This window comes from Carica papaya, chromosome 5 (assembly GCF_054855325.1).
Source record: "Carica papaya isolate Zhongbai chromosome 5, ASM5485532v1, whole genome shotgun sequence".
Taxonomy (NCBI): domain Eukaryota; kingdom Viridiplantae; phylum Streptophyta; class Magnoliopsida; order Brassicales; family Caricaceae; genus Carica; species Carica papaya.
The window spans coordinates 7,723,665-7,733,052 of NC_142313.1; the positions used below are offsets into that span (position 1 = coordinate 7,723,665).

The window sequence follows — 9,388 nt, forward strand, 5'->3', positions numbered from 1 at the left end:
TAGAATAGGAAACATGTAGCGGAAGCATGGGTAGTTCTTGTCACCTTGCGTGGTGCTTAGGTATCGTGTTTTCTTAATTCGAGTTTCCATGTTTTTCGTGGGGGGGGGGGGGGGGGGCTTACAATCTCCTCTAAGTGAAGGTTATGGCCTGGGGATGGTGGTTTTTCTTGTCCCTTGTGCAAGTTTTGGTAAATACAAACTCAGAAGCCTTGAGATTGCTGCTGCTTCATTTCAGCGAGCTCTGCCATTTCACGTCCTCGAGTAAAATGGTGAGAAATCGAGTTAAATAATTTCTTATTTCCTCGACCAAAATGGGTTGCCTGAAGTCCTGAGATTTGAGGTTTGGTATACTTTTCAGAATCGAATATAATGATCAGAGTGTGTTAGGAAAGAATTTATTATGTTATTTTTGAAGATGGGTTTGCTTTGGAGACAATTGTATAGGTGGAGGGTAGAGAGGGGGTGAGGCTACTCCTGGTGTAAGCATGGGAAACATGGTTTGCCAGCTTCGAGATGGTGCGTCTACGAACTCTACTTATTAATTTATTATCGTTTATTATGACATATGCGATGTGTCACTATTTTTCCTTTTTTAAGATATTATTTTTTCCAACCCCAATACGGATCTATTATTATTATTTTTTTTTAAATATAAATTTAAATATTATTTACTGAATTAAATATTATAAATTTTTCTAATTACATATGTATTGTGGGGGGGGGGGAAGTGAAAAGAAGTGTGACCCAGTTCTTTTTTCTTTCTTAATAAATAAACATGTTAACTATTTTCTTTTGGGTCGAAATTTGAAAGTTGGGATGATACACTAAAACATATATATATATATATATATTTATAAGAAGTTTTATAGTTGTGTGTGTCATTTTCACTGGCATTTAAACGTTGATGTTGAAATTTATGGGAAGTGGAGTAGCACGCAATGGGGATTGGTGGAGAAGTGACAAGGTCCACCACAACTTGCATTTTGCCGCCTTCCTCCGCCCACTTATATATTTATTTATTCTCCAATAAAACACAGCATACGCCAATTTCTTGCACTTTCCGCACAAATCACAACAAAACTAAAAATACATACATATGGGTAGGAAAGCTCAAGCATGAGATTTCAATGTCTCTCTCATTTTTCCTTTTCTATCTTCAAGTGAGTTGTTTCAATAATCTATTTTAAAAGATATTTTACGATTAAATAATAATAATAGTAAATCAAATTTAAAATTATTTGAACATGTTCAATAAAGTAACTCATTGTTTAGTTGGTATCTAGTGGAAAATTCCATGTAGTTGTACAAAAACAATTATGATTAAAGTAGTGTAGTGTATAAAGTTTGAAGAGGATTGGGACCCAAAATTTGAAGAAGACTTGGGAGACCTACTAAGAAAAGGCATGGAGGATTACGATCATTTCACCAATATTTGAAGCAACTAGTGTCATGCTCCCACTTCGTCCCACCCCGTACAACTAATAATAATGCCAACACATGATAATTAAATTCGACCAACTAATTTTACCTGTAGAATTATTGTCAATTTATTTCATGCTGGAAAAAGAAATTAAAGAACGAGAAGAAATGAAGAAAAAATAAGAAGAAGAAGAAGAAGAAGAAGAAGAACCCAATTCAAGATCAACAACAGCCCAGCCCGAGTAGGAAGGAAAAAACAAAAAAAGTAAACAGAATAAATGAGCCCAAACCCAGAGTTAAATATATAATAGATATTTATTTTTTAAAAAAATTTAAATGTTGCAAATAGAATTCAAGTGTAATTTATATTTAACGGACAATTAAAGATCAACGGGCTCATACCCATACCAAGCTAGCAAAATTACCCAATTATCCAAATGATTGTTTCACAATTCTTCGCTTTAATGTAAGGGCTCTTTGGTCATTTCAAATTTTGGTTTAAAAAAACTATATTTAAATAAAACATGTTATTTATGAGATAACCAAACGCGAATGCCCACCGAAGCCTAACTAAAATTGGCGCGAAATATGCCCAATGCCACACCCTCAACTGTCAATCAACGCCAAGCCGTTGATTCTTCCACGCCATACAAACCACGCAAAAATTTTCCTTCTCTTTTAAAATCGCTTTTTTTTTTTTTTTTTTTTCCCTTCTCTCTCGAGAAGTTCTCGATTCTAATCGAGCACCTCCTTTCATGGTAATCTCCTCGTTCTTATTTTGCGTCTTTTTTGTTTTTGTTTTTGTTTACTTGTTCTTCATTAGCTGCAAAAGTTGATTTCTTTGTTCTCTTTCAATCAGATGATATGCCAAGTTCCCGAAGCTGGTACTGTTGGTAATCGATTCATTTTTCTTCTTTGTTTTTCGTTTTTGAATTTTAATCTGTGTATGATAATCGAGCTGCAGAGAATTGGATTTTGTTTATGGAAAGCGGATGGAAGGAACATCCATTCAGGGTTAAAGATGGGACCATTGATTTTTTTTTTTCCTTTCTGATATAATCTGATTTTATGGCCCTAATAACTATCAACAATTAAGTTTTTTTTTTAAAAAAAAAAAAAAATTGACTTATAGATTGTGGATTATTAGGGTATTTTATTGATTCTGCACCAACTTTTTGTCTCGTAGGGGAGGGGAGAAATGGGAAAGGAGGGTAAAACTTTTAAGAATGCGCAATGCATGTTTAATGATATGTCTATAAGTTTCTGCCCATAGATAATGCCTAACAATGTTTTAAACTCCCTGTGTAAAGAAGGAATAAACCCATTGCCAATAATAGCTACAACTAGGTTACTGGTAAATCACTTGGTATTCGGGGGGTGAATTTTTGAAACTTTCTGATTTCTTCTGTCTCTTATTTCTTTCTCTCAAAGAAAATATGTAATAGAAGGAATTTTGAGTTCACCGTGTGCTCTTCAAGTATTTGACTACCATATGCAAAGGTGTTTAGGTTGTATGTCTAACTTGGAACAATCGGCAACTTAGTACGTTTTTGCAAATCCAGAGAGCGTGTCTTGTGCACATTTTTCTTCACATAAGCCACATCTTCTTGTAAGTAACAGTGCTGAGTTATCTTGCAGGGCAGCATATGGAACTGCCAACAAAGGAAATAGCATCAATTGACATCAAAGCTTCTGAAAGTAAACGGGTGCAATATTCTTCAAAGCATATTAGAAATCTACCTCCGGATTCTGTAACTGACTTCAAGTGGAAGAATTACTGTGCTTCACTTTTCAGGTACTTTATTTCCTTCAGAATTGTTTGATTACTAGTTGCTGTTTATCTTGATTCAGTCTGTTATTTGAGTGCCCTAATTTTTCAAAGAAGAAAATGTTCTGCTTCTTGAGAAAATAGAGTTGGAAAATTTGTTTCTGGTCCGTTAGATTAAAGTGAATATTATCAAATAAAGCAGTCTGCCAAACAAATTAATGGCTGCAGAATTGGGCTTGTGTGCGGAAGATAGATTTGCATTGTGTTCTATGCAGTTGCATGCATGTTGATCTTGTTTGAGGAATCTCCATTCCTCTCTTACGAGGACAAAAAATGAGGAAAGGGAAAATGGATTTATTAAAGCTAATACTAGTTATAAAGGGGTGAGAATTCCTGAGATATATAGTAGTACTATTTTGCTGAACAAGCAAAGAAAGTTTGTCCTGCACATGATGAACTCAGAACATGAGCATGATGGTATTTTTTCCACATCATCGACAATTTTCATCCACCAACATTGATTTTCCTGAGCTTCTGTTACCTAAATCCTTGTAACTTCTAAAACTCAGAACTTGACACTTGCTTATCTGCTGCAGACTTCTACACGAGCTCCAAAATGTTGATCATGATGGCTACATGCTCTCAATTTGTAGCGATGAGATATTAAGGAAGGTTTCTTCAAAGAAAGCCGGTTGCCTGTTTCTTTTGTCCAAGGACGAAAGATATATGATAAAAATCCTTAAAAAGTCTGAAATTAAGGTAGCAAATTTTCAATATATGTTGCCTGTATAATGACAAATTTATGTTCTCCTCGTGATGTATAAATACATACCATCATCTTAATACCATAAGTCTGAAAATTTTCTTTTTCTTACTCATATCCTTAAATGAAGCACTTGTTAATTGCTTTTTTCTGTGTAGTCTTCGTAAAGATAAATAGAATCTTGCTTAGTTTTCTTATGCACCCCGGCATTACTCTCTCTCCATCTTTACCCTTTTATTTCTTCATATAGTAGATATAGACAGAATTCAAACTTGTTTATAGAATAATACACACACATGTATATTGTCTTTCAAAGATCCCTTCATGTATTTTTAAGCTGTTATGTCAATTTAATTAATCAATCATATTATATGTGCGCATATTCTTACAAGAAACATCTTGGGTCATTAAAAAACACAATCTAATAATATATTTTCGTATAGGTGATCCGTGACATGCTTCCAAACTATTATTGTCACATTAAGAACTATCCTGGTTCACTTTTGCCAAAGTTGTATGGGGCTCATGTTGTGAAGCCTTTTGGAGGTTTTAAGGTAAGTGAACACTATAATATTTTGAAATTGGCATTTTTAAGTACAGAACGCATTAACCTTGTGCACAATGGATATAAATCAGCCAAGCAATAAATGTAAGTATTAAGACGCATTACTAAATATCTACTGTCGCCAATTTTTTTATTATTCTGGTGACTATATTTAAAAAATAACTGATTGCGCCGTGCATTGCTCAACCAATCTCAAGCGTTGTCAGCTGATTCTGCTATTCTTTACCGATGACTTTCTCATAAACAGGTATACTTTGTAGTCGTATCAAATATACTCGACTCAAGCGTCTTCATGCATAGGTGCTATGATCTCAAAGGTTCATTAAATGGTCGAACTGAAAGAAGATTGAAAATCCGAGAGAAAACTTTTCTGAAGGATTCAGATCTTGATTTTTCTTTTTACCTGGATCCACTCACTAGAAGCCAGGTCTTAAGGTAAGTACATAACTACTTCCTTGTTCTTGCTACTCTACGATATTATTTTTCATTTTCTACAGACGTACGGTGAAGGCAACTGAAAAAACGAAATTCTCTTATTCAGTATGCATTATAGTAGCTTTAATAATCATCTATTTGCACTAGTCATCCTAGAGGACTTTTACGATTTCTGTTTATGGTGAATGGGCTAAAGTTATGGTGGACAGAGGTGCTATAAGTCCCTTGTGTTAGTATTGTTAAGATCTCTTTGGCAGTTTATGGTGAATGAGGTAAAATTATGATGCACAGAGGTGCTACAAGTCTCTTGTGTTAGTATTGCTAAGATCTCTTGGCAGCATAGTTTTTTGAAAACTCAATACCTATAGTTGTCTTTTTTTCCCTAAAATCCTTCAATAGCAAAGCAACAATGGGCTAGAAGAATATTGCGATGATTTTCTCTTTTTCTGATGAACCATTTTTCTATTCTACCCTGTCTTGAAATGTAATTTACTTTTGTGAAGGACTAATGATCTTGTACTTTTACCTACAGGCAAATCAAGTTTGATTGTCTAATGATCTTGTACTTTTACCTACAGGCAAATCAAGTTTGATTGTGAGTTTTTGGCAACTGAAGGCATAATGGATTATAGTTTGCTGCTTGGTTTCCATGTGAAAGGTTCAACTCAAGGTGATATCTCTGACAAATAATTGCATCACTTTAATGCTAGTGAAATAATTAAGATAAATATGTAAAAACAAATCCAACTGCAGACTGTTATAAAATTTTCTAAAGGAAGGTACTACTGCATTACAAGATAGTAGTTGTCTGAATAATTGAGTGAGAACTGGATGGTTATTTCATCTTTAAAATTTTAAAAAAAGATGCTTACATATTTGGTCATGAGACCATTAAAGAATAAGATGGAGAAGTACTTAGGAATTTTATTAAGTACGTAATTAAATGATTTCACTTGATGCAGTTTATTATAAATATATAATGTTTGATTAAATGAATATTTGTTGGAAGGCTTCTCTATTTTTAAACTATCCTATCCAAACATCTTTCCGGTAATCATGCTAGCAGCTTCTTTCTAATACAGGTTTGTGCGGTCCTCGAGGTTTAGTCTCCACTGACTCTCTAAGTCAAGGTGATTTCTTAAATGAAGATCCTCCTTCAATATAATATATACAGAGGAAATATGTTCATAATTTAGATTTTAAAAAATTAGGCAGGCATTTAATAGAAAGGAAAAAAAAGAATTAAGATAGAAATTGCAGCAGGTGAAAAGAAAGGGATATTATCAAAAAATCTCTTTTTATTTTACCAAATATATCAAATTAATGTTCTACAATTTAGCTAATTGAATAGAAGCTTGTGTCTTTAATATGTAGAAAATTGGTGCTTCAGACTGACGAAAATGCTAACTTTAATAGAGTTTTTGTTGTTCAAGGGAAAAATGGTACTTTTAAATAATGCTTCAGCAAAAATATGAAAAAAATCTGATAAAGTCAACATATTTTTTGTTTGAAGCGTCAATTTAGTGCAAGTTAAAAATACAAGCTTCTATTTGATTTCATTAAATTGTCAGCTACTAATTTGATACATATGCTAAAATACAAGAGAGTTTTAGATGATGCCCCATAAAGAAGTTTGATAGGGAAGAAAGATACAGATGTAAACAGTCTTCATATTTGAGGGAGAACAAAATTTACATTTTATCTTGTGTCATTCTCGCAGGTTCGATTAGTAGCAGAGGTTCTATCGATGAAAAGATATTTTCCAGACACTTCGCAAATAGATCCTCTGTTTCCATTAGAACATCTTCCATCAGTTCAGTCCGAGGTGATGTTCAAAGCATCTTCTTGTCCCACTTTATTGCCCCTTCACTTTTTTGGATATAAACTTCAAAGCCTAGTAATAGCTTTGTGGTTCCTCCCCCGCACCTCTGGAAATGAAGAGGTTGTAGTTTCTACTGCTGGAGATGCAAAAAGACTGCTGGAATGAAAGATTAGAGGAGGGAAAAAGAAACTTCCCATATTAGGATTAAATAATATTTTAGGAATTGTGAGTGCTTTGACTGCCATGCATTCATTTGTTTATATTTGATTGAAGAAACTTGACCATAATAATTTGTTGACAAGGTATATTATTGCTCTCTTCCTAGCATCTTTTCCAGGAGGTGTGTGCAATTGCATTGGTGGTCAGTAAACTCCAACAACTAATTCTATAACTCTTGAGAGTTTTTGATGTATCCTCTTTTATCTCTCATGCAGCTTCAATTGATAGCAGGAGTTCTTGTCCTGATAGCTCTATGCTAGAAAATGAAGAAAAAGAGTTCAATTTAGCTGACAGTTGGCTGCCCAAGAGGTAAATATTGTCTTTCCATGACAAAAAGTAAGCATTTGGCACTAGAAAACAGCATGCTGCCCCATAGGGCAGTTACCTCAAAATCAGTCTTAATAAGCTAGATTAGAACAGTATAAGCACAAATACAAGATGGCACATGACTTCTTCTTCTTAAAATTTTACAAAAAAAAAATATCAAAATTTATTTTGAGAAATATATATCATAGACAGCTAAACAAATATTTGTTTCCAAAAAAACATCTATTAATATTGTACCTTATAATTAAATAAAATAAGTTATCTAAATATTTGATAAGATTTGATTTTAACTAGATTAAAATTTCGAATAGAATTTTACAATTTATTATTTATTTTTAAATTTGCTTATAATTCTTTATAAGTTGTGATTCACCTGTAAGATTCGAATAATAAATCTAAAATATTCTAACAATAGTGGATTGAAGTGACTAATGATAGTACCGAACTCCATTTAAAACTTCGAGTTCTTTGTTCTATCTGTATACATTATATTTCTCAATAATTAAATGAAATTTTCTTAATATAACAATTACATGGATGCAAGAGGTCAGAGTTGCTACACAACAATATAACACAGATAAGGAATTTGATTATGTTCTTTAATTTTACGTAACGTTCTATCTGCAGTTCCTCTCCATTTGGTCTGAAAGTCCCAGCACTTGCTGTTCCAATATCACGGGACAAGTCCGGGAGCATTTCCCATCGAAAGGCTGGTGCACAGCAGTACTATAATGTTTCATTATACTTTGAAATAGTAGACATTTTTCAGAATTATGGTGTGAGAAAGCGCATTGAGCGCGCATACAAGTCATTACAGTATAATTCAAAGTCCATCTCAGCTATAAATCCCAAAGCATATGCTGTTCGTTTCCAGGATTTCCTTACCCAAATATTTCAAGCAGATGAATCAGACGACTTGAGCTCACCAAGTGAAAATGGGTTAGTTCCTTTTACAAGTTACTGTGCACATATTTTTCTTTGCAATTGATGGGGTGACACCGGGTAGGACTCGAATCAAGCCGGCTTAGCCATCCTGGCTGAGAAACTAGGTGGTGATCCCCATGAAATTTTTAAAACAATCCTCCCATCAACCATGTAAGCAACTACTTCCTTTGAAGCCCTCTTTCTCAAATCTACTGGATCTGAACGTTAAAATTTGATAAATACTTGTCCGATACTTATACTGCTAGTTATATATGCTATTTTAACTTCCCAACCTTTAAAGAAAAAGAAGGTAACGGCCCCTGCTCGAAATATATATATATAGGACTTGGCATGAAGGCCTAGAAAATTTCATTCTTCTGTTTGGTTAGTTGGGCAGGACCTACTTCTCTAGGGCTCTTGTTGTTTCATTTTGAACCCAGGTTTCATCTAGTAAGGCCAGTGTGTAGAAAGCGTAGCCTGAACATTCTTTAAACTTGTGAATAATTGAACTATGCACCATTTCTCGTTAGTGGTGAATGAAAGAACCAAGAATTTCTAGTAAGGACCACAGCATTTAATATATGAGCCCAAAAAACAATGTCTAACATGCGCAATGAGAAGACCTAGTTATGGATATGTGTTTTTGTTGTTTTCTTGTTTTGCAGGAATCTGGATGAAGTAGCAGGCAGTTAGATTATTTGTCTATGTTGATAATGGACTACTTAACTTAAAATCTAGCATGGAGTGAGGCAGTGTCGGCGGTTAAAGAATCCTGCTGTGTGAATCATGATTATGATGATTCAAGTAAAAGGATGATGATCAGTGGATACTCTCATCTTTTTACAGGTGAATAATGTTTACTATGTGAAATATTCAGAAAACGGTTGCACTGAAAAAAGATGAAGAAAATGCAGTTGATTAGGTCTATGCTAGCTAGGATTCCGTGTGTTGCTATCTTAAAAGCAAGAATCAGGAAAAGGGCTGCATTTTATGCATGAGAACATCAGAAGCATGTTATAACTTGTAGAAATTCATAATGATTTGTCCACGAGGTGTTTATAAGAAAGTGTAGAAATTCATAATGATGATTTGTGTGATATGAATTCACTAAATTCATGAATATTATTATTATTATTATTATTATTA

The 9,388-nt window shown here is 33.8% G+C and overlaps 1 protein-coding gene across 3 annotated transcripts; it reads left to right on the forward strand.

Moving 5' to 3' along the window:
* The first annotated feature begins 1,989 nt into the window (after positions 1-1,989).
* PIPK10 (phosphatidylinositol phosphate kinase 10) lies at positions 1,990-9,388 on the forward strand. Of its 3 annotated transcripts, none has more exons than XM_088220129.1 (12): positions 1,990-2,177; positions 2,279-2,303; positions 3,058-3,214; positions 3,784-3,946; positions 4,394-4,504; positions 4,763-4,950; positions 5,529-5,620; positions 6,033-6,080; positions 6,671-6,775; positions 7,207-7,300; positions 7,946-8,257; positions 8,908-9,388. In XM_088220129.1, exons 1-12 carry the CDS (start codon positions 2,175-2,177, stop codon positions 8,933-8,935), a joined length of 1,326 nt encoding a protein of 441 aa, XP_088076255.1. In that variant the 5' UTR covers positions 1,990-2,174; the 3' UTR covers positions 8,936-9,388. The 3 variants fall into 3 exon arrangements, with proteins under 3 accessions (XP_088076255.1, XP_088076254.1, XP_088076256.1); XM_088220128.1 differs by having other exon boundaries at positions 1,991-2,177; positions 2,279-2,312; XM_088220130.1 differs by lacking the exons at positions 1,990-2,177; positions 2,279-2,303 and adding an exon at positions 2,685-2,961.